Here is a 24,588-nt window from a genome sequence, read left to right on the forward strand (position 1 = left end):
GAACTATTTATACATGATTTGGTTAAATATTTATCGTTTTCTGGCTGTTTGACTGTGTTTTTTGTTGGTGTGTTGCATAACATGTGGTTTTCACGATCACGAGTTGGGTTTTCATAGACAGCAAACAAATATTTATATTTTTCAAGCAGCAAGTTAGTAATATTTAAAAAAAATCATTTTAGCCAGAATAGATTAAATTATTGTTTATTTTTTTACATTTATTTCTTCGTTTTATAAAAATTTTAGAAAATTTGTCGTAGATTTATTTGTTTTATAAATTTGGTTATGTTTGTAGGCATTAATGGGTTGCCTATGTCGCAATAAAAGATTTATCTCGCAGCACATGCGCATGTATGCCAATTAATCGAACATGAAAATGCATTTTCAGCCGCATGCGGTTTGTTCCGAACATAAATTATGCGCGTGTTACCTTCTCTAGCGTTGCATAGAAAAGCGCGCACAGTGCGCTCAGTACGCATTAGCCGGGCGCGATTGTTTAATTTCTCCGCGATCGAGGTCAAAGAAAGAGACCCTGCTGAGAGAAATTGTGGGAGTGAGAGACGCGAGCCTGCGAAACGATGTCAGTTATTGCGGTCACACTTTCTCGCAAATCTTTCCGGCCCACTCTGTGTGGCGCGCACTCTTTTCATTTCTTTTCCAAACTAGGCATTTCTAACAAAACAAACAGAATTTAAGTAATACTCATTTAAATCGATGAATTTACAATTAAACAACTTGTATCAAACATAAAATGAGTTAATTTATATTATAAAATTAATTTTTTGTTGGTTTTATTCTTTAATTGCTTAAAAATTAATTATTTATTATTGATTTATTCAATTTTTACTTTGTTAGTTTGAAATGGTGTCATTTAAGGAAGACTTGACGAATAAAAAATACACGTAATGGTTGTTCGTAATGGAAGAAAGCATGACCGCTAAAAACGCGCATTAACCCTGACTTTTAGCCCGAAACTTTCATAACGAGCGCGATGAATAAATATTATACAATAGCGCACCGCGTGCGTTTTGCGGCCGCTTGTAATGACCTGAATTCGACCGCGGCGGCAGCAGGCTGCTGGCATTTCTCTGCGCTGAACGCGAACCGCGTGCTTTCTCGCCCGACCAGATTACAAAACGTGCGTAATTTCTAACGGCGTCGAAACCGCCAAAAACGAACGCGACCAACGAAAGCGCAAATCGCGACCGCGGAAAGAAACAAAAAAAAAATAATAGCAAACGCTCGCGCGCGCGTTTTGTAGAGCGCGGCCCAATTTCCCAACGTGCGCAACAACTCGCCAAGTAATTAGGTAATTATTGTCAGCAAATGCAAACACGACCAAATTTATTTAAGTGTCGTGAAGAATTTAAACAATTTAAAGCAACATAAGTTTAAGTTTTGTAACTTAACATTCATTTTAAACAAGTATTTCGGTCAAGTTAGGTTAGGATTACTTTCTTATTTTGGCCGCTAGAGGGCAAAACATCTAAATTATAATTTATTTGTATTATATTTGTCTTTCAATCATCAAATAATTATAAAGCCGCAGACAAACAAAATTTTCCTAATTTATAGTTGAGAGTATGACGAATCTTGCAATAGGATTAATTCATTACTATCACCGCTAGATGACAAAAGCGACAAAGAAATTATTTTAGTTTTGAAACGCTATAATTTTTAAACTATACGACCAATTTTAAACAAATAAATTTTAAATACTATTCTGTACAATGAACTTTAACATCACCTATAATAAATCATGAAAATATTTGTCTTTTACTTTCTATGAAAAGAAATAAACAAAAATAGTCGTAAGTTGCAATAAAAAATTTAAATAAAATGTGAATTTATATCAAAAAGAGAAAGGCACCAATGTATGTCTCTCCACTCAATGGCTGTAAGTTGTAACGCGATTAGTTTTACGTTTTACACCACATCGGATGTGCGCTTCGGCCGTAAATCATGCCGATACACATGCATTCGTCCAGCGTCAAACTCTCGACTCTCGACTGCGAGACACAATCAGTGATAATGGTGAAATCCGTCGATTCTATCACATTCAATGCCTTCACGTTCGACGTGGATGTGCAATGTCAACGTGCAATGTGCACGCTGCAGTGTGAAACGTGAATGCGCGCTGTATAGCAAAAATGAAAACAAGCTCAAAACGCACGAAAGTCTCGCGCGATGCGAACTTTCTACGTCTAATTGTAGATATTTGCTCGCTTGCAATGACTTGCGACGACGAACGATCAAACAGACGTTGCGCTGGCTAAACACATCACATTTACGATCGGCGAGTGACATTTTACATTCAAGATTTTATTACGAGTTTTATCAAGGTGGTAAAAATAATTTGTATTCACTTTTTAAATCAATAAACAGTAGAAGTATAGTAGAAGTTGACTAGTATTGAGGTTGGAAATATTTTAATCTAAAATTAGCGATCGAAATAAAATGAAATAGTCCAAGGTTAGCGCGTTATGTAACGAAGGCGGCGCGCCGCGCAAAATCGCGTAACCCAAATTTAATTGTTTCGTACAAGCGCGCAAAAACTAGCGACGCCGATTAACGCGCTCTATTTTAAGAAAATCAGGCCTTATGCTTCATTTTACCTTTAACCACGTATATTAACTAGTTTTCTTTGAACATTATTATATTTTTGCTAATTTTTACACAGTTACTAAGTTTTAAACACATAGGCAACTTAAAATACAAAATTTATGTTTTCTAATGTTGTGGGTTTAGTTCCCTCGTGTAAAGATGTTTATCGTCGCATTTGTGCTCCACTGGTGCTGAGTGTGTGGAGTGGTGTAAACACGATTTCATAATTTAATTATAGAATTACTACGAAGTGGACTTTCCGCAAGTGTACACTTTAGATCTCAAAGTTTACGCAGTTTGTGCTGGTGTGAAGATTTACGAAGTTTGAATCGTTTCGATGATAGCAGAGAGTGTTTTGTCGCGCCCTTGACTTAATTTTATTTTTATCGGATGATTTTCGACACATATAAATATAACATCGTTACGCAATTATTACGATGCGCGGAAAAGTTACTTAACGCTTCTCGAGTACCGTACTTATGAATTTTGAACTTTGATTGTATAAATTTCGATTGTTGTAAATCAATATTTTATTGTTTGTGGATTTTAAATTTGGGTTTTTAAGTGTTACATTTTTTATCGATATTAATTATTAAATAATTGGGGTCAACGTTTTGTAGTTATGAAAAATTAAAATTAAAAATCTTTTTTAAGACTTTCTATTTGTAAAATATATATTTATTTGTCTAATTCAAATGTAATTCTCATGTGAAAACTTCAATTTGTTTGTATTTAGCATAGCTAACAAAGAAAGTGTCGGTGTAATTTATTTTTAGAATTCATTACGGCCCGCACACACATCTGCACATCAGCCGTGTATACGAATTTGTGTAACGCGATTACGGAGCGAAAAAAAAGTAAAATGTAAAAGCAAACAAAACGCGCTGGTTTCACGAGCAGTTTTGGCGCTGTTTTGTTTCTTCTGCGGAGGAATCGTTGAGGAAACACTCCTGGTGTCTTCGTCTTGGGCCGGACGCGGAGCGCGAGCGCGCGAATCTAGGCTAATGGGACAGCGCAGGAAATTTCACTTCGCGTGTGCCCAATGGCCCACCAGATGCACACGTAGTGTACAATCGGTGCGAGGACTAAATTTAAGATTCGAGCAAGTTGTAACACTTGCTTGAATCACCATTTTTAGAGCATCAATAAAGTCGTGTGCCTGACTTTCGAGTTTCAAATAACTCAATCGTGGAAATTATATTTTATTTTCATAATAATGACAATGAATCACATTCAAGCTTAGAATTTTAGATCTTTGTTTGTATTTTGTGGTTTTGGTGCGTGAGTTTTGTTGTAATTTAGTTAAAAGTTTCGTGCGGATAGTTTTTGCGTTACCGATGTGGCGCAATATTTCGACACGTTTCTTTTTCGGCTTTCGGTTATTTAATCACTCGCGGAACCAGACCGTGCGGAGGTCTAGGTCAAGTCCGTCGACGGCGTTAAACCTGAGACTACTTTAAAATGCGCTTTTTTGGTTTATTTCGAAAGCAGCGATTTGAATTACAATTCTTTATTATGTTTCCAAAGTTTAAAAATATTATATATTAAACTAACCAGATATAAAAGCTAAAATAAGTCTAAAGATGTTTATTTTGTAATATGGGTCAAGTTTTAAAAATGTTGGATAATGAGAGCCAAGAATAACTTTTTTCAAATGCGGAAAATGAGAATTTTAGACTCACAACGCAAATTTTGCGATTTATATTTATGACCATTTGGTTTCGTGCAGATGCTTTAATTGAACATTTAAGTGTTATTTAGGTTATGTTACAAATATGGCGTCTAGTTAGTAGCATTGGAATGATCGCTAATAATTATTTTTACCATTTTAGACATCAATTTCAGAAAAATCATAATAACTTTTGACAAAATCGATCAATTTTAATATTCTTTTCATCAATTGAAAGATAAAGTTATTCTTTTATAATATTATTATAGGTTTTGCATGAAAAGTTGTCTAAAATGTCTTTAAACAGATGCTAAACTAGTTTATCATCGTTATAATTTTAAATCTTTTGAAATCATCTTTGACTTTTCTAAATTGGCTCAAAAAATTGCCACTACCTACTAATGAGTATAAGAAGAATTCAACACTTAATAAAATTTACAAGTGACACGATTCACAGCATTAATAGCATTTTAATTGACGATTAACCCAACCAAAAAAAAAAACTATTTAGGTGCTGATGAATGTGTTGGTCTGACATCTGATGCGACTACTAATGGCGCTAATGTTGCTAATTTGAGCCTGTATGCAGTCTCTTGGTCTCTTGATCTCTTGATATCTGTGTATTTTGCATCCGCTGCGAGATTACGCCACTCAACGCGGCGCTCGCTCGCGCGCGCCATGCAAAAATATAAACATTAACATATAACGCACACACCATTGCCAACCTTGTCCCAATAAAATGTGATATAATTTTTTGCTCTCGATCATTGAATCATTGAAACATTGACGTCGTGGTATATTGCGCTGTGTGTTGTATAGCGCGGGTAATATTTGTTTATGTGCATGTGCGCATATTATATCGCGTATTGTGTAGAAATTTATTCGCGATTGCCGATATTGCGCTGGTGCAGACAATGTGTGTACAATACAATGCGTTTTGTCGCCGGTTTGTACGACGCGTTGCTCAATTAAACTTATTATGGCCGCGTGTAATGTACGCGATTGTGGTAATCTGGTTCTTTGTTGCGATATGTGTGTTTTACGCGAGAAATTAGCAATTTTTCGTTGATTTGGAGCGTGCATTTGTTACAAATTTCAAATTGCCGCGTAGACAACCCACATTACACGATGACAGGTTTCTTTTGTCAGAAGGGAAGTAGAAATGCGCTAAATTAATAAATTTATCTATATCTTTATGATTTATAAGATCAATATTGCACCATTCAATTATCCAATGAGCAAATTACTTTAACAACTTTAATTTCAACGCAAAAAGGTAATAATTTTCGAAATTTCTCAATACTTCTCTGATTCATTGTGCTTGTGTGCTGGGATTGTAACAATAGCAGGCCGCATGAAATGCGCAACATTTATAATATTTATTCAAGTCAACTTGTAATAAACTTGCGCTGTTACACTAACTACTGTTGCTGCGTGTTTATGGCTCGCAATTACAACACTGCAGACACATCTCAAGCAGGGAATTATTACTATTCGTATTCGTATTAATATTAAACGCATTAATGGCTTGAAACGGGCGACACTGGCGACGATTAATCATCCAACTGCGTTGTAATTTTCCATATTTACCTCCCTCTTGCATAAATAGCTCGTGCTATCGGACAAAGACATTGCTTATTATTAATTTTAATTAAATCTAGTATATAATCATGTAATACTTGATTGTAAAATTGGTGTTTGATGTTGAATATGACGGTAGCAAGCTGAACAAATACGTTTTCGATTTTTTTTTGTAAAATTTTTTGTTAAAAGTTATTTTGCGTTTAAAATTCGTATATTTTTAAACTAATTCTAGGTAAATTAGTGTGATTTACGTGTACATTTTTTTGTTTTGTGCTTTGTGCTAGTTTTTTACAAGTCCATTATCATGTTATTGATCACAATAATATTTGTCGCGTACACAATCGTCGAAATGATCTAACGTGTCGCATGAGACAATGAATCAAGTTCAAATATGTTACGTCAACATAACGGTTACTCACAAAATGTGTGTCAACCGATAAACTACAATATTTCAACATTAAACTAAATATTTCGCTCATTTTCCGATCAATAGCGTTAAAAATATAACGCGCACAAAATACAAATTATCATCACAACACCATCTTGTTTAAATATTAAGTTTCCTTCAAGCGCTTCTCTTGTTACATCATAATGTGATTAATCGATAAAAACGAAGTTTTTTAAAATGTGTTTTATGTGTGTTGCGCGCCGGTGTTGTGTGTATTGCATCGCTTTCGACGCGCCGAAAACAAAACGGTAAACGCGGTAAACGCGCAAAAAGTATGTCACGAATATTTTTAGGCCCGCGCAATACGCCCCGACGCGCCATTATGTAGATTTATTATTATTAACACAATTCCGGCGTTCCGATCTATCTTCGTCGGGCGGTAATAATTTATCTAATACAATGCGCAACGAAATAAATACACTTCACAAATAAAAAAGGTGTGATGATGCATTTAATCCGATTTGAAAGTTTGGAGCCTGCACAGATGATCAATAACGGATTTAAAATTAGTCACAACATAACAGTACAACAATTTATAATATTTATAAATTGAGGTTGTATTATTTTTTGTTAACAATTTCTTATTTGTTTTGTTTCAGTGTTATCCCGCCTGACGTAATGCAAGAACACTATCAAGGTTTGCGAGCCCGACAAGGACTAATCGCCGATCACAGGTAAATTACAAAATTGTTAAAACGCAAAAGTGGCGAGTTTCAACACGCGTTTAATCGCCGGTATCGGTTTAATTTCAATGATTAAGTGCATTTTTCTTGACGTTTCCGTGTCGCTTACACGCTACACGGCGCCGTGCGTACGCTTTTCTTTTTCTTGCTGCATTTCTCGGCCAATTACGCAGCCAGACAGACCTAGACCGGGCGATAATTATCCGTAACTAGATTGTTCATAACCTTAGTCAATATTTCTAATTTGAGTCGCTACAACTAGGTGTTATAATATAATTAGCGTGGTGGCTTGTCAAGGCGCGGTTCGGAAATTATTTCAATAGTTATTAATTATTTAGTATAAATAGAAAGAATTTTCTAGGGAAAAATGAGAATAATTTATATATTCGAGTTTCTAAGAATTAATCAAATTTTTTTGCCGTAGTAACGTCACATAATTACTGAAAAATGTTGTATTTAATTTTAGCCAACATAATAAATTCAGATTTTCATCTTTTCCTTGAATTCTGGCTTGGATTAAGTGGAAATAACGTGATTTTACGCAAATTGAACTATAATACCAACAATTTTACAGTTCAAAAGAACAAATTTTTGCCTTTGTACGTGAAATATTTATTGTACACGTCGATTCTGCTATAATATTATGGTCTATCAATGGTTAATTCAATTGCTGCATGCCTATAAAGAAAAATCGCAATTACCTTCCGTTTATGAGCGTGTGTGACGTAATAAGGAAATGCGACGCGCTGCACCGACCGACTGACATTCAAACGAATTCACGTAGCACCGGTTAGCACTGAGTGCGCTTATCGCCTGTATATTAACAAAACGAGCACGGCAAGGAAGTGCATACGATTAATTACCGCACTACGACTGCAACTAATACTACCTACTACTAGCTAACATTACTCATAGAGTAGTAAAGTTACAACTTTTGTTTGATTGTGCAAACACTGCGAAGATGGAGGAAGCAGAACGATCAAGGTAAATTTATGCATGCACCTAATGCGAGCGAGACGCGATAACACACATACGCCTCGAGGTTGAATTCAATTACTTGATTTTGTTTCATGTTTGATTGAGAATAGAACAAAAATTTATTTTAGTGTAGAGCTGATTTTATAAAATGAAATGTCTTGTGCTGCAGGCGCATGCGCCAACAAAGAAATGCAATAATTGATTGTAATAAAGAAATAGGGAATAAACAATAAGACAGTGGCAATGTCGACAACAACGCACAGCCACAATTGTGTAATGTGCATTTGTGTGCGTGTGTATTGTTCAGTTCCTTATTACATCGACGTGCGTAATTCGGCCTTGTCGAATCGAGGTTGCGTGCACGATTGCCAACCGCGAATCGCATTTGCTAATCGTATCAATTCTTTCTATGATTTTATCATAAAATTTTAACCAATTACTCTTACAAGTTGAGAAATAATAATTTTTTTATGAAAATATTGTTCTGCATTGGTTACACAATAACCCCAATGAAAAACGTGGCCCAATGCACGCAAACTCTACAACCCTACGTTTGTCACGTGGCAATCGTGCGCGAGTTTCAATAATTCGCCAACGAGGCACGACCCACGTGCGCCGTGCGCATTAACCACCACCCGTATATTGTTACGAGAAGAATGATATACGCGGGGCGCGAACTTGAAACCGAAACAACCGCCAACCTTGGTCGGCGTACAGTGTAGTGCCGCGTGTGTTATGCAATCAATTACTAATTCAGCGGGCGCGGGCGTCCGCGTGGCATGTGGCGGTTTAACGTGCGTCTTGGACATGTGCGGCGCGCTGCCGCCAAACGTGACTGAATTACGCACACCAACGAGACCGGCGTTTTCTATGACGGTGGAAATGTGTGCGCCGCTGGAATAGTCGGCATATTTGCGGCGAGGGCGTGTAAAAATCGGCGTGCAACGTAATTGTCGGATTGGATAATCGTGGCAAGTAACAACAGCACGCGGCGAACGCTACAGACACTGCACGTGATTTTGATCACAATTTCTTATTAATCGGCAATTAAAATATCAAGGTTAAATAATTTTAGATGAATTTTTTAAGTAGAAAATCTAAAAATGCATCTAAAATGATCTACAAAACTCTAATAAAGCTTAGAATGAATTTATTAACGCATTGTATTAATTGCATAGCAAGGCGTTTAATTAAATCATAATTAATCACCTCTTACAACACACATTTCTATTACAAAATTTGCAATGTTGTCTCTTGTGGTCAGTAAACAATACGCGCGCAAATGGCAAACGCTTCGAATGCATTTCTATGCAATATTAATTTCAATAACCTATATTTCTACTCTTGAGGCAGCACACTACTAGTCCAATGGAGGTTGATTTCAATCTGTATAGCTATTATTTACCTATTTTTCTAACACTCGGCGCGCAAACAAGTAAAACACATTTAAAACTCGAATAAAAGTTTTATTGCAGTTTGTATGCATTTCTCGAGTTGATTAACTCTGCAGCATTGTATTGCTGCATTCTCTATAGGTATTATGAAAAATGTAATTCCGATGTTACATAATCCCCGCTGCATTTTAATGAGTTGGCTTTGCGTCGACTTTTGCACCAGTGAAAGAAATGGGGTTAATGTCATTCAGGCATGATTGGTTCGGCATGGCTCTCGTTACGCACTGCCAGCTTCAATGCAACGTGTGGTGTGCATGCGCAGAGTTAGCCGATTGTCGATTTTATTTAGATATCATATTTGCATGTAGCTCATGCGGCACATGTGTTGGGTATGTAGTGCATAATGTGCTACATCAGAGTGCTGCTGAGCGTTTGCTCGCAATTAAAATGCCATAATCGCGATAATATTATTCATTGCATCGTAATTGATATTTAACTTCACATTGGTATTATCTAGTTACTTAACTTAAGTCATTGAAAATCACCTCAATATAAATAGAAAATTTTATTTAAAAAAATATATTTTAAACTATAAAGTAATAACAATAAGCTTTTACTAATTAAATCATGAATAAGCAGTTTTTTATGAAATTTTTTTTTGGTGGAGGCGCCTGAAGAAAAAAATAAATTGCTTTTATGATTATAATTAGAAAACTATTAAACCTATTACAACATTTAACTTTTGTTTAACGTTTAACATTAGCACACTTCGAATTCTCTCTCGATATGTTAAGGTCAATATACTTCTCAGCGCGATTTTGCCATTTTCGTTCGACATCGACATTATTATTGTAAACGTACACACTCTGGCTACAGATGACTAATTTTATGATGATGTAACGTTTATTTGTTGATTTTATGCTTTATTATAACAAACAATGCACATCAGCTTCTTCTTTCTTTAATTGGTGACACTCGGTAGATCTTTCGAATTGTGTCTTTACAATGATTAAAAACAAAAGTCAAGCGAGCACACTGCATTGGTGATTTTGCGCAATGTTGCATAATAATGGCAACTTTTCAACTTTACTAGTGCACTATTTGTAAACACGAGGCATTAAGTTCAACTAATGGAAAACGAGTTAATAACTGCATAATGCAATGTGCAATACAATGCGGCGCAATGTGTATTACAATAGGGTTCAAAGTAATAAGTAATAACAAAATGCAGTGATAAATTAAGCGGAAATTAATCGTATAACATGACAAATGCGGTAAGTTGTTTTATAGTATTAATTATTAAACAATGCCATAAGTTAATAGTACGTAATCTCACGAGTTGCACGCTGTAATTATCGAGATGAGCAAATCTTTGCTTTGCGTTTACAGGTTTACAGCATCGCACACGTCATCATCAAACACGCGTTTAATCATCGATGATATAATACCATAAACATACATGCTTCGTTTACATATGAACGGTTATATTCAATGCCAAAATGGGCATAAAATGTTTTTCCAATCGGTTTTTGTTCATTTGATGCGCGTTTATTTGCTTTGATTAGGTTTATAGTTCTGTCTAATGACTGCTAGACGATGCTTATGCAACCACATATGCTTTCATGTGAGTAGCTCACGCTGATCCACCACGTGTCGTAGAAAAAAACGGGCTGCCACGTGAATCATTATCACTAAAGGTGAAGAGGTAAGCCGAAGTCTAAATATATAAAAAGAAGTATGATTTCCACGTGAGGAGAAAATAGTTATTTATGTACCAAGGTATTCATTTTTGTTGTTGTAAAATTCGCACTTTTTGCGCAGTATTTGGGAAAAGTTTTTGATTTGCTGCGTAGTATTCACTTCCGCTTGATTATTAATTATATAAAGTTGTTATCAATATACTTTCTTACTTAGTTATTCCATGATTAACTGGCATAAGCATGTTTTCTACTTGAGAATAAAAATACTTATTACGATGACGAAATACCGGGAACTAACCGGATTTGAATAAAGTACTCGTCGAAATTTATGAATGAGTAAAAAGTCTAATATGAGCGGCTGCTGTTTTTGCGTTTTGGTTTCGCGCTGGGCACGTGCCGGTTCCATACGCGCTGGCTTGCAAATATTTGCTAAGATTTACACCATTTACATATCGTACGGAAACGGCGAAAATCTCGCAATGTCAAATAAAAGATGATATAATCGAGGGGACGCAGCAATAATTTGTAATTTATTGCATTTCTAACCCGTATAATTTGGGTGAATGACGTAAATTCATTCATATTCGTCGCTATATCTGGCGAATTAAAATTGTAAGCATCTTAGTTAGATTTAGTTGGTTGGTTAGCATGCGGGAGAATAAGTTTTAGCATTTTATTCCGAGGAATATTTCTGTTGGTGTGTGAGTGCAGCGATCTGCATACTTAGTGAAATGCTATGATAACGAGGTCGCTTGTACCAAGTGCATTATGCGCGATTTTAATTCGATCCGATACGCTTGCATCACATGTTATGTACGTGCTCTAGATAAATGTTACTTCATTGCCGACCGGGCAAACTCACTTTGCTAGCTTAATCGTGGGCGGATTTACAGAAAATAATAATTAAACAAATGTTTAAATGTGCGTTTATTTAGGCAGGCATGTTGTAAAACACACGAACACACATGAACCGCCGGTTAATTCACTTCGCTTCGTATTCTTTAATTTGCATTTGTTGCATTAAATGCATTTGTTTCACTTTAAAATATGTAAGCTGGGCTTGCCCAGAATGCGTTTGCATTTTGTTTGCCCACACCGCGTCTAAAGATCAACAATTTGTCAGCGTAAATGTGCGCTCCATTAGAAAATCAACGTGCGCGCGTTTTTTTTTTGTAATTTTCGCATTGTTAATCGCGTTATCATTGCGCAACCTTTACGACCGAAAATTAATCATTTGCCGATATTGTTTACGCGCATTGTTGCTTACGCATACTTGCACGAACAGGCGCGCTTTTGTTAACTAAGCGTCTAGCCAACTAGAAAATTGGAATTCGAGCTGTACAAGTTCATTAGACGTTGGTTACACGTATCAGTTTTCAATTGTAGTGTAGAAATGCATCGAAATGCGGAATAATTAAACATTATTACCGGCGATTACTCATAAAAGTAATTAATTAACACATCGCGCACTAACTTGCAATGTGTGAAACACTAATGTTTGTCAATATTTACGTCATTAAATTGTAATTAAGTTAAAAGATAATTTAGGTGATAAGTTTATACTTTTATTGTGCTTGCTTTGACATTTAAAAAACGCATTACGGTTAATTGGAAACCAATTGATTTCAATAGTTTTAAGTGCGTCTTAATTTTTCTACGAACGTATTTATTTTAAAAGCGCAGTGCGCAGATGATGTAACTATGCGAAATACGACGAATCGCAATTATGACATGATGTTATAATATTCATTTCGACGCATTACGAATAATTTCGCGTTTTGCCGGCGATTTCGTCGCTTGCAAACATTCGTGCAATAAAATCTGAAGAAATCCCACACGTTTCTACATTTTCTTTCATGTCATTTTTGATTTCTGCGACCTGCTAACATTCGAAAATGCTAAATTTATGTTATGCAAAACATCACTCTGTTATTGTTTATGAATTAGCTGCGGAATAATATAATTTAGTTTATCGCAAAGTTGTACTAACACACTTTGGGTTGAAATTTAAATTTGTTATTATGAATCGGAAACTTTGCCCGATGCGGAGGCGATTCCGCGCTGGGATTTTTCACAGTCGAAATGCAGCACGTGCGGCGCGTCGCGCGGTACTTTGAATGTTGTTAAACGTTAGATACTCGCGTTAAAACATTACGTAACGCGGCGATTTGTTGTTTTATCATCTATCACAAACAGACCGTTTCGAAGCATAACACTAAACATAACATTAACACATTTTAAAGCGCTTAAAAAAGTAAACATGCGGAATTTGCTGTTTTTGATTGGTTTAATCGATTTTTAATGTCAAATCGATTTTGGCAAATCGAATGTTATTTGGTTGGGAAGAATTTGAATCAGTTTGATGCTGTGGATGTAACGGGATGAGATTGTAACTTGTAACGGCTGCCGTATTTGTGTTATTTGGGTGACACTCAGCAGCATGACGCAAATTTGCCATGTAAAACTGATTTTCAGCGCGTTTAGCACATACGTTCCGCGAGTTATTTTTGATCGAAATGGCGGATGTATTAATGAGGAATGATGAATGAGTGTCATATGTGCCGTGCCGTGTGCCAAATCAGTTATATATGTTTCAATTAAATTTCATCATTTACCGATTGAAAATCGTGCGCTTTATCATTTCTAATATCTTGTAACTACTTCTAACGAGCATATTACCAAGTTACAAAAGTGTAAAAGTTTTGATATAGAAAACTGTTTAATTCAGTTGCGTGGACACAGAGTACTTCATAGATTTATCTGGCTATGTTTACAACTTGGCTCATAGATGGGGCTACCATGCACATTTTCTTATAAAATTATTATAAAAAGGCGATTGATAAGTTTGTTTACTTACTTTGAATATTTATAAACTCAATAGTTTCATTTTGCGTAAATTATTTTTATTAATTTATTTATTTTGGTTGTTAATATATGAATGGTGGATTCTTGGAAAATCTATTTCCAATCGATTATTTTCTGTTTTTGCGCGCCAGGAATAATTTCCACACCTTTTCACACGCCGGCGTAGTTTAAACGAGACTTGTTGATTGCATATCCATGCATAGGTCACCCCCTTTTAAAGGTAAACGTTTATTCCCTTCGTGATAGTCGGTCAGAAAGGTCAGTTTGCGGAAAACATAGACTACTGACTAAATAAAAAAGTAGTTTTCTTTTTCAAATTTATTTCGAGTAAAACTAAATAAATAATATTAAAAATGTCACAAAAGCCAAGTACGGTAATAATGGATCTGGAAGACCGAGATCCAAACACATTAAGTCAACATCTTCAGGTATTATTATTAAATAAAATATATTTAGTGAATTTAAACAGTTTAATTTTAAAATTTGTATGAATAGGTTGTGTGGGCTGATGTTGTTGGAGAGCCTGAGTCCTTCCGGAGTCCTGAATGCGCTTGGCGCGTCAGTAATCAGTGCTTCAATTTATCAAAAAATTGTTGCTACATTTTCCTCAGCGTTGTGATTGCACCTTTGGCAGCGTTATGTATGGGGTGTTCTTTTGCATGCCTTGCATTCAAGGTAATACTATGCACTTAAATTTCACACTTAAAACAAACAAAATTATGTTTATATTCTAGCACATTTGGTGTTGGACTCCATGTCTGAGATGTTTCAAAATCACCTGTAGTGTTACACGCGGTTTTATCCGTGCGTTTTGTGAAGCCGTCATTGTGCCGATCTGTGAAAGTTTGGGTTATTGTTTGTCATCGATGAAAATGCGCAAACAAAATTTGCCCGATGGTCCGGATCATCGCGAGGATGTTTTATTAATTTAAATATTCCCCAATCTAAATAATTTAGCCAATATAGTGGAGTGTGCCTTTTATTGTTTAACGTTAAACTACTCTGAAACTACTTTTACCAATATTAGAAACTATTATTAAGGTGTAATAAAGAAAATTGAAAATACTGATTGTCACATTATATATTAATTTATATTTATTGCCGTATTGGTTCGGAAAGTCTTTTTTTCGTTCGGACGTTTATAAACTCACGAATAATTCTTGATTTATACTTTTACGCCACTATATTTAATTAAATTCTAAGGGGCGAGGTCCGACAAAGCAGTAAAATATAATGTAGGTCAGTAAAATGTTTCTTATAACGCTCTATGGCGCACACATTTCATCTATCAGCGTTGAATTTTAGCGTGCAGTGTTTTTTCAGCGTCGCCATCGATTTAGTAAGTGGTCAACGTAGTCATGCCAGTGTTTGCCCTAGGTACACACTCGTCAACGGAGTAGGTACGTTACAGTAAACAATTTGCGTGTAAAAAAGTGAAAAATTGTTCTTGGCGCTTCATTTGCATATGAAAAACGGTGCCGTATAGTATAACATTCAAGGAAAGTGGAAAACTTTAGGTCATTGTACTTGTTTTACGCCTCTAATAAGGACAAATGAGTAGAAAACATGAAAACGTTAAATGTTCATAAATAATATTTATGTGTTTAGGTAAAATAATATTCAAGGCAGTAGTATGTATTATTTTTCCATTTTCTAGATTGACTTTTTGCGTTTTATTGTAGATGTTTTGATTCAAAGGAAATATTTTAATTTGTAACAACGTTACATGCTTTTGATCTTTTGGTCTATATATTTATCTCTCGACGAGTCGCGATTTCAGCGCATTCAATATAGCTAAGTAGTGCGTTCTCGGCAATGGTCGGTGCTAGTCTGCACGTATCTATTGCACGTTGTGATGATAATCAGATGTGTCTCGTTACTGCTTAATTTCTCGTAAAATATTCTTAATATCTTCACAACACACTACTAGAAAGTGGAAGGTTATAAATTCCGTGCCGCCCTCACACGAGCAGCACCAGCGCCTGCTTCGATTTGTTTGACTGGCGGCGCATGGCATTTCATATTGTCTTGTGCTGCGTTGTAGGCTAATGCGCAGAGTCAAGCTCCGCCTTTACTTTAGTCACGGCCTTGCCTGTCTGGGTATAAAGTACCACTTTTTATGTCTCAAACCCGTGGAAAATTTGGCCCTTTAAAGGTGGAAGTAGGAAAACAATTTTTTTATCACGTTCTCGTTGAGACTTGTTTCTGCGTTTGTTGTGCGTATTTTCAAATGACATTTATTATTTTAAAGTAGTTTTCACTTTGTTTTCACTCAAAAATGTATGCATTGGACGTGGAAACGTGGCCTATATCGCTCGAATTTCACATTTTTGAAATCATTTTTTCATAGTTTAGAAGTGTCTTAAAACCGGTCGTTTAAATTACCATTTTTTACGTTTTTCAAAAAAATGCTGTTGAAATTGACCTGTAGTTCACAACCGGTTATAGATGCATGAATGTTGCTTGTTTCACCTCGTTAGCGCAAGAGTTATTTTATATGATACAAGTTTGCCGCCTCCGAAAATCGCGCGGGAAGTGCCTTAAAACCGACCTTGAAAATTATTTGTCCCGTTTTTTTTTAAATTCATGGTGTGGAAATTGGGTTCTAGCTTACAAACGGTTATAGTTAGACGATTGCTGTTTATTATTTCGTTAGCGCAAGAGTTATTTTATATTATGCACATTGGCTGCCCCCAAAAATCGCACGGGAAGTGCCTTAAATCCTGTCTTGAAAATTGACATTTTTCTCGTTTTTCAAAAACTCACTGAGGAAATTGGGCTTCCAGCTCACGAACGGTTATAGGTACATCAATTATGTTTAGTTTATTTAGGTTTGCGCAAGGATACAAGGATTTACAAGATGCAAATGTGCATTATTAATTTTACTTGTATTGTATTTCTTTAATTTTTTTAGATAACTACCTATGCTGTAGATGTGGTTCGTCATATTCACGGATTCGTAAAAGTCTATTTCAGTTCGAAACTCCATCAAACGGTAAATAAATAATTTAATATTTGGTTTCCATTATTTTCTGATGATTTTTACACGAAATGATCGGAAATTTACAAATTTAACAATTTATATTTTGAGGTTTAGCCCAAGAAAGATGGAGGGATAGGATGGACCATAGAAGATGAATCGATAGGCAATGGAAAAAAATTGAGAGATAAAGAAATTAGGTTACAATTAAACGCATACTTTGTAGTATTTAAAGTTGCATTTTTAACAATTAACTTGATAATTGCTAATTTTATTTGGAAAATAAAGCAGTGTGTCTTGTATTTATTGTTAATTGTGTCAAAAACTTGTCAATCGCTTACATTTTAACTGTTGAAATTTTTGCTCAAACCTTTCATTATTGTTTATTTGTATTAAATACTTGAAAATATATTTGATTTCCGTTAAATCGAGTTACAATTCTGCACAAGTCGTGTAATGTGGCAATATGTATTTTAAAATTAATTTGACTTAAAAATAAGATCCTTAGAAATGGACAGATTGGTATGCTATTATTCTGATATGATCTTTATGGTCGTAAATAGCATAGATTCAATTCAATTTCAAAATGTAAAATATTATTTTGCATTAACTATTTATATTGCAATTCTTTGACACTGTACTTAACAATGTAGAATGAATGCAAAATAACATTTACACTTGATTAATAAATTTATCTGGTCGTTATGCACTGCAATGAACGGGCCTTCATACATAACAAGTATCATTTAATATTAACTGCACCGCGGTAATACAGATTCAAACAATAATAAATATTATTATAACTTCAAATAGATATAAAAAAATAAATTTGAAAATTTTCGACATTGCAGGAGGTTTTTCCATTGTTTTGGTTTCTGCCTGCACTTGCATTGATTCATTTAGGTACACTTAAATACAATACATTGTCAGTTCGAGATTCAATTAAATACAAGCTTGGTGACGGCTTTTAGTTAGATTAATTGAGAGAGGAGTGTGTAATAACCTATGAATCATTGATCTAAATGCTGCTAATTTATGGCCTATAGGATGAAAAGAAGAAAAATTAATGGTTGTATCTGTATTGTAGGTAGGTTTGTGATAAATTTTGAACTCGTGTTGTAATAGTAAAGTCGAGGAAGTTAATTGAGTTGTTGATTTCAATTTCGAGGATGAATTTAATGCAGTTATGCACAAAATTAATTTCAGAAAGAAAAGAAGAAAGAAGTTGGCCACAGTGTGGCGAAACATGTCGCAGAGTGTTAAAAGTTTTTGTGAAACCCTTAGTATATCTTTTCATTCTACGACCATATTCCTAATTTTAAATGCAAGTGTTGCTCTGACATTTAACACAATTAATGACAATAATTATTATTAAATTGCGCGCGTAGGAATTCTTCAATGCATATTCAATCTGTCCGTCTTTTAGGGCTGATTCTACATCTTTAGAGGTCCCGTCAAGAAGTTCTTATTTGTACAATTTTTTCATTTATCATTTTCGTCTTCATTCGTCTGTCAGTTCATTTTTTGAGAGATGATGACAATTTATATCTAAAAAAAACGATTGTTAAAAAGCAATGTGCAAATTTGTAGTATTAATATCTCAGGAAAATAATTAAACCAATTATGTTTGGAGCAACTCCGATAAATTTCCGAGAACATGTTGTAAAGGAATCAGTAGTTATTTCTTCGTACGCCTGGAGACATTGCAGGTTTCTTCAGGGTCCATCGAAGGGGAAACTTATAAAACTAACTTTTGGCAGACCCGAGTAGTGTATCCAAAATTACCTAATGCAAAAAGAAATAAAAATTTAAACAAAGTAAGTAAGTTTACGAAAATGTTAATAATGTCTGATTTTGGAGGTAGTTTTAACCCGATTCGGTTTCTGCGATTTCTTGACCAACTCTCGCGCTATCTAAATACGCAAACACCACTGAGCTAACTCAAACGTTTGCCGAGATAATGAGCAATTTCTCCGGAAAATTATAAATTACCAACTTCCGGGGGCGATTTTAAAGCAGTTCGCGAGTGAATTCCGGGGCCGACAGGTGCCCATCTTTTAGAACAGCTCTCGTGCTATCTAAATAAACAAACAGCATCGAAATAACACAAATGATATCCAAGATGACGCACAATTTTCGCAGTAAGTTTATGAAAATATTAAAAGAGTTACCCGTGCAAATGAGAGTCAGCTATGCAGTCACCCTTGTACGGTGCCTTAAATAAGAGCCACTCTTCCTTCGTAATGTGCTCCGGAATTCGAGTCACCCGAAGTTGTCAAAATTGTATCACATAGGTCAGTCGAAAAATGTTGCCGACCTCTTGTGTCATACGAAGACAAAGAAATAGTTTATTGTAGTGTTAAAACTTTGCCTCTGAATTTCAGCCCAAGACCCCTGGGTCTCTAGGGGGGTTGCGACTCACAGATTGAAAACCACTGATATAAATGAAGTCTCGCGCAAATTTAATTTTAAAAATCATTCAACTCTCTGAAATAATTCGAGATATGCAAGCACTTTGCCGGTTCAATTAAATATTGTGGAGGAAAACACATTGAAAATTATTTAAAAAAATAAAATTATGAATGTAAGGTTGCGTATATGACCATGCACCAACAACATGCAGAACACCCTGTGGACATGGAGTCACATCACCGATGGGGGTTTTTCTGTTTATGTCAGCGACTTGCGTCGCTGGGCATGCGCTTTCTAAGAAATAACACGGACTCGTGTTCTATCATTCGTTGTAAACTGTTCAGAATCCGATCGCTCTGTATTATTGAATAAAAGTAGTAAAACCGAAACAACATTTCGTAATTCTAACATGAATATATAAATGTTGTTTCAAAACGACCTAATCACCAAACGTGCAATCTCTGAACGCATCAGTACGCGTTCTGAGCGGCGATCAAACACGATAACAATAGTGTTAAGTATCAAGTGGCTAAACGTGGACTTTACTCAAGGGATTGATTGATAACGATGAAGATACCTTCGACTCATTTATTCATAATAAAACCTGGTAACATTCTAGGATTTAAAAACAACCGAAAATATTATGTTACACATTGTTAACAAAATCTTTCAACAGTGATATAATATAGAACTTTTAAACAATTAAAATATTATCTCTAATTTTAGCAATATGTATAGATACCTATATCATAAACATAGATAGAATAAATACTTAAATGATCTAAAATCGCACGCCGCCCAAAAATGTAGCAGCACGCTCCTCAGGCGTAACCAATCTCATAGGTTGTCTCGCAGTATCAATTACGAGAGTTTTCGTGATATAATCATATCCAGACCGGCCATAACGAGTCAACATAAACCCATAGCATATTGGGAACATCAACACACCCACGTTTTTCAATATGCTACGAAAGAATGCGTGCCACCACCCCAGCCTGTGACATGGCATTGCATAAATCGTTTCTCGGCCGGGAACTTCCAATATCACCTCAATTCGCACGACTTTCAATCCGAGAATCTTTTTACCCGGCGTGGCGTAATCCACGCTCAGGAAATACGATTCATAAAAGAACAGCATAATGCGCGAGGCGAATTCTACTATAGCTAACTCAGCACTGAAACTGGTCAAGAGCAGGAAATTCTGATAATCTACAAATGATCTAAAAATGCAAATAAATATAATTAGAACATATAAATAAATGCAAAAATTATGCTTTAACTTACATGTCAAATCCATAATGTAAGATATTAATGATATAGAATTGAATAATGGTAAGAATAACTTGATCAATAACTTCAGCACAGAATCTTTTCCATAGTGGTGCCAGTTTGCACTCATACACCTCCAATGATGTGACATTTGAAGCATTTTGTACTGTGGGCATTCCAAAGTTGTTCATTGATTGAGCAAAGATAAATGCTTGTTTCTCCTGTTCTTTGAACTGTGTAACCCAGGCTTTGAGTTGTGTAAAATACTCATTGTATGCCTGATCCCCATTTGAGGTGGCACTTGATTTTGAAGAATTTTCCATCTTGTATAATCAATTTTTGGCTTGTATTTCTTAATTTAAATGTATATATGAATACTTATATGGTAACAAAAATGGAAGTGAAACCAACCAGGGTTTTCATAGACATATTGTTGAATTAGCTGTAGTTGTTATCATTTGATATCATCTGAAGTAAGTAAATAAACATTAATAAAGTGAAAGTTCAGAGATTCTCAAATAAATATTTTACCTTCTGTATTATTCTAATCATTTTTCAGTTTAGGATTTCATGATATTGTAGTAATTTGAATCGTATGCACCATCTTCAATTAGCTGAAGGCATGAAAGAACGACGTAAACAAAAATTTATTTTACAAACAGATGACTTGGACAATTTGTCAGCGATAACAAGTTTTGTAGGTTGGTTTCATTCTACTCGCGATATTTTATGGATTGATGGTGTTCAACGTATGTAACCATCACTACACGTTAAAAACTTCGATAAAGATTAAATTATTTACAAACCTATGAAAAGCACAATAACAATTCGTTTTCTTTAGAGAATGCTATGTAAAAATAAATAATTCCCACCAAAAAATCAATATATTTGAACATTTCCTGTTTTTAATCAAAGTTTGTGCTAAAAAAATAATTTCCGACTCGTGTATTTGTTGGAATGCCTTGCCAATAGAGTAAAAATCATGTTTATTTATTATGCTGTCAATGAAACACTAAATAATAATTGCTCACTTCCTGATTTTGGAATCATTGGGATTATCACATCATAGAAAATTTTATTTTTAATTTAATCAGATATAATTAATCATGTTTAGCTCTTCTTTTATTATAAATGACATATGCTTAACACTAATTGCAAATAATTACTCAGTCGAGTATAAAAATGTTTGCTGTGGTGCGAACATATTTTATCACCACGTTAGGTGACTTTTGCAGATATCAAATCAATAAATAAACAAAACATGATTCGTAGTTTGTACATTGTTTGTATTATTGTCGCGACTGTTACAAATACATTTGCAGCAGGAAGAATTTGCAATGTTGAGGAGGACGAAGCAAAATGTTGCTTGGGAATTGATCTTCAAGAATTGAAAAGTCAATCGGGTAACTCAATAATACCCAAATGAGATTCTAAATAAAATAAATTATTATTTTTTAAATTCATGTTTAAGCATGTTTAATAATGAAAGCCGTGCCAAACAAGTTTGCAGTCAAGACTCAATTCATATGGAATGATAAAAAAATCGTAGACAAAGTATTAAGTAAGTTTTTCAATGTATTCGTGGCAATTATATTAATAAAAATAATTTAAGCTCCGGAGGGCCAGCCAATTTGTGTACCAGTAGGTCCTGCACCCTATGGAATATGTTTCGTCGCTGATGAAATCACTGTCTCAAAGAAAAACGGCAGATTCTGCGGAACAGTGTATATCAAATCAATGATAACGCAACGCGAGTATGGAAAGACTAAACTGCCATGCTTAGAAAAAACTGATGGCAAGCTTAAACTTGTCAAAGCTTAATTCCACATAATTGATTGAATAAATATTTGTGTGCAGTATTTTGTTGCTAACTGTTTATGTTTTCTACAATTTAAACGCCTAGCTTATAAATTAGAAACAATACATCCTATTATGAACGATTAACTGATAACCAAGTCATTAGTTTTTTGATTCACACGTGCATCCTGTACGTAGTATTTATTTAAGCAAAATTAAAGGAAATTGCGTTTAAAATTATCTGTCGACTTTGATTATCTGATAAAAATACATTCACTTCAAGTGTTATCGGAAACAAATGGCATTTTATTTTTATCAAAACTAATTGTATTGTTAAAATCAGTAGTAATCCTTACTTAGTTTTATCACTTTTATCACATAGTGATCAAACGGTATATAAAGGTCTTTACAAGTTGTAATTTGAACGAGTCTTGCTATTTTCTCATCAGCAGTACTCATCCGCACAAAATGAAATACCAATTTGTATTATTCGTCACCCTCTTGGGTTTAATAACGATTCAAACAAGTAAGTTATAACTTTACTTTTTCTCGAAAAATGAGTTAAATTATTTACTATTTTTTTCATTTGTTTAGCCTCAGCAAGAATAATTGACCCCAGTGAAAATGATCCTATGCGAGTAAAATGGTTCCTCTACGAAGACAAAAATGGCGTCATTCATAACGAAACTCTTATGAATCCACGTGCCCCGATCCGCAAAGGCGATATCACTGACGTGAAACTACTTCTTTACACCCGATCCAACCCAGATGAATACGAATTATTGGACCCTATCAATCTCAACGACATAGTCTCATCAAAATATTTCAAAAGCAGCCGCCCTAGCGTATTTATCATCCACGGTTGGAACAACGAATGGTCTAGCCCGATAAATCAAATTATACTCACCGCCATGTTGGAAACGCAGGACGTCAACGTCTTCGTAGTCCACTGGGGTGAAATCGCCAACAAATTCTATACCACTGCCAAAGCAGCTATTCCCGGAATTGGAATGGACCTCGGTTTCTACATCGACGACATGATGAACCACTTCAAATTGTCTCCCAAAGACGTGATGCTCATCGGTCACAGTCTTGGTGCTCACGTGGCAGGCGCTGCTGGTGCCGCCATGATGCACAAACCACATCTTATCGTTGGTTTAGACCCTGCAGGACCATTGTTCAGTTTGAAGAAGCCTGAACTACGTCTGGATGAAACCGACGCAGAACACGTTCATGTTATTCATACATGTGGCGGATTCTTGTCTTTCAAATCGTCACTGGGTCACAGTGACTTCTTCCCGAATGGTGGTTCCCGACAGCCCGGATGCGGCTTAGATATCATTGGGACGTGCGCGCACAGTCGTTCGTATAAATACTACGCAGAATCTTTGCGACACTGCGCCTTCAAGGCTGTTGCTTGCTCAAGTTATCATGACTTTGAAGACGGCATGTGCGATAACAACCCGGCTTCATTGCTGGGTTGCTTTAAAGTAGACAAAGTAGCAAATGGAGACTTCTTTTTAACGACTAATGACGATGAACCTTTTGTTGTGACGAGCCAATAATCCTACAGGAAACATATATTACTATATATCTTGATTTTTATAAAATTCATACACCAAATCTTATTTATACTGAATAAACATATCTCAATTTTTAATCATTTTGATTTTTTTAATCTTTAAGTGGCTATTACATGTGAGTAATAAAAATGCTACGCGCGCTGAAATGCATATTCAATGTTACAAATCATCAACAATTTATTGTATGTAGCGACGGAATCTTGTTGTAATAATATCTTATCGCGAGATTAAAATATACTTCGTTGGAAAGTGTATCCAAGCGACATCTTATAGCGATTTGAAATGCCGAAAAAGAGTGTTCCAATAAAATTGTTTGAGTGCAAAATATACATTGTATTTGTGTCTGTAAAGCGAGTACTTGCATCAGCGAGTAAACACTTATTTAAATGCTGGAAAGTCCATGCCGGTGTGTGCCTGCCAAATCAAACGGCAATCACATGCGCGCATCACTCAAACTAAATGAATAGTATTTTTAAACACAACTTTAACATTACTTTCAAGATGGCGCTTATAAATTTGATTTATAGTATAGCATTACTAAGTTTTTACCGAATTGGTGCAGTTATTCGATAAAAAAAGAAACATTAATTGACGTATAAATGGTAACAAAAATTATTATCGT

General features: G+C 35.2%; 2 protein-coding genes and 1 long non-coding RNA gene across 3 annotated transcripts; 2 read left to right on the plus strand and 1 right to left on the minus strand.

The window, feature by feature from the left end:
* Positions 1 to 7,407: 7,407 nt before the first annotated feature.
* Positions 7,408 to 17,332, plus strand: LOC135797231 (uncharacterized). The gene is made up of 2 exons (XR_010549501.1): positions 7,408 to 7,972; positions 16,840 to 17,332. It is a non-coding gene; the product is annotated as an uncharacterized lncRNA (long non-coding RNA).
* Positions 17,333 to 19,891: 2,559 nt separating this feature from the next.
* On the minus strand, positions 19,892 to 21,341 carry LOC135796998 (uncharacterized). The gene is made up of 3 exons (XM_065309147.1): positions 21,118 to 21,341; positions 20,602 to 21,054; positions 19,892 to 20,537 (listed from the first exon to the last, which is right to left on the minus strand). Exons 2-3 carry the CDS (start codon positions 20,907 to 20,909, stop codon positions 20,099 to 20,101), a joined length of 747 nt encoding a protein of 248 aa, XP_065165219.1. The 5' UTR covers positions 20,910 to 21,054; positions 21,118 to 21,341; the 3' UTR covers positions 19,892 to 20,098.
* Positions 21,342 to 22,747: 1,406 nt separating this feature from the next.
* LOC135796997 (pancreatic triacylglycerol lipase-like) lies at positions 22,748 to 24,043 on the plus strand. The gene is made up of 2 exons (XM_065309145.1): positions 22,748 to 22,909; positions 22,978 to 24,043. The coding sequence occupies exons 1-2, from the start codon at positions 22,852 to 22,854 to the stop codon at positions 23,946 to 23,948; spliced, it is 1,029 nt and encodes a 342-aa protein (XP_065165217.1). The 5' UTR covers positions 22,748 to 22,851; the 3' UTR covers positions 23,949 to 24,043.
* The last annotated feature ends 545 nt before the right edge of the window (positions 24,044 to 24,588 follow it).

The sequence above is a fragment of the Atheta coriaria genome, unplaced genomic scaffold (assembly GCF_025399875.1).
Source record: "Atheta coriaria isolate IRGN ID8LTWV9N9 unplaced genomic scaffold, Caltech_Dcor_3.1 hic_scaffold_8_pilon, whole genome shotgun sequence".
NCBI lineage: Eukaryota > Metazoa > Arthropoda > Insecta > Coleoptera > Staphylinidae > Dalotia > Dalotia coriaria.

Excerpts from the sequence above, each read along its gene's own strand:
- LOC135796998 (XM_065309147.1), bottom strand. The coding sequence starts at position 20,909 with ATGGAAAATTCTTCAAAATCAAGTGCCACCTCAAATGGGGATCAGGCA. Across the intron at positions 20,538-20,601 it reads TTACATTATGGATTTGACAT|ATCATTTGTAGATTATCAGA; the intron begins GTAAGTTAAAGC and ends TTGCATTTTTAG.
- LOC135796997 (XM_065309145.1), top strand. The coding sequence starts at position 22,852 with ATGAAATACCAATTTGTATTATTCGTCACCCTCTTGGGTTTAATAACG. Across the intron at positions 22,910-22,977 it reads TTTAATAACGATTCAAACAA|CCTCAGCAAGAATAATTGAC; the intron begins GTAAGTTATAAC and ends TCATTTGTTTAG.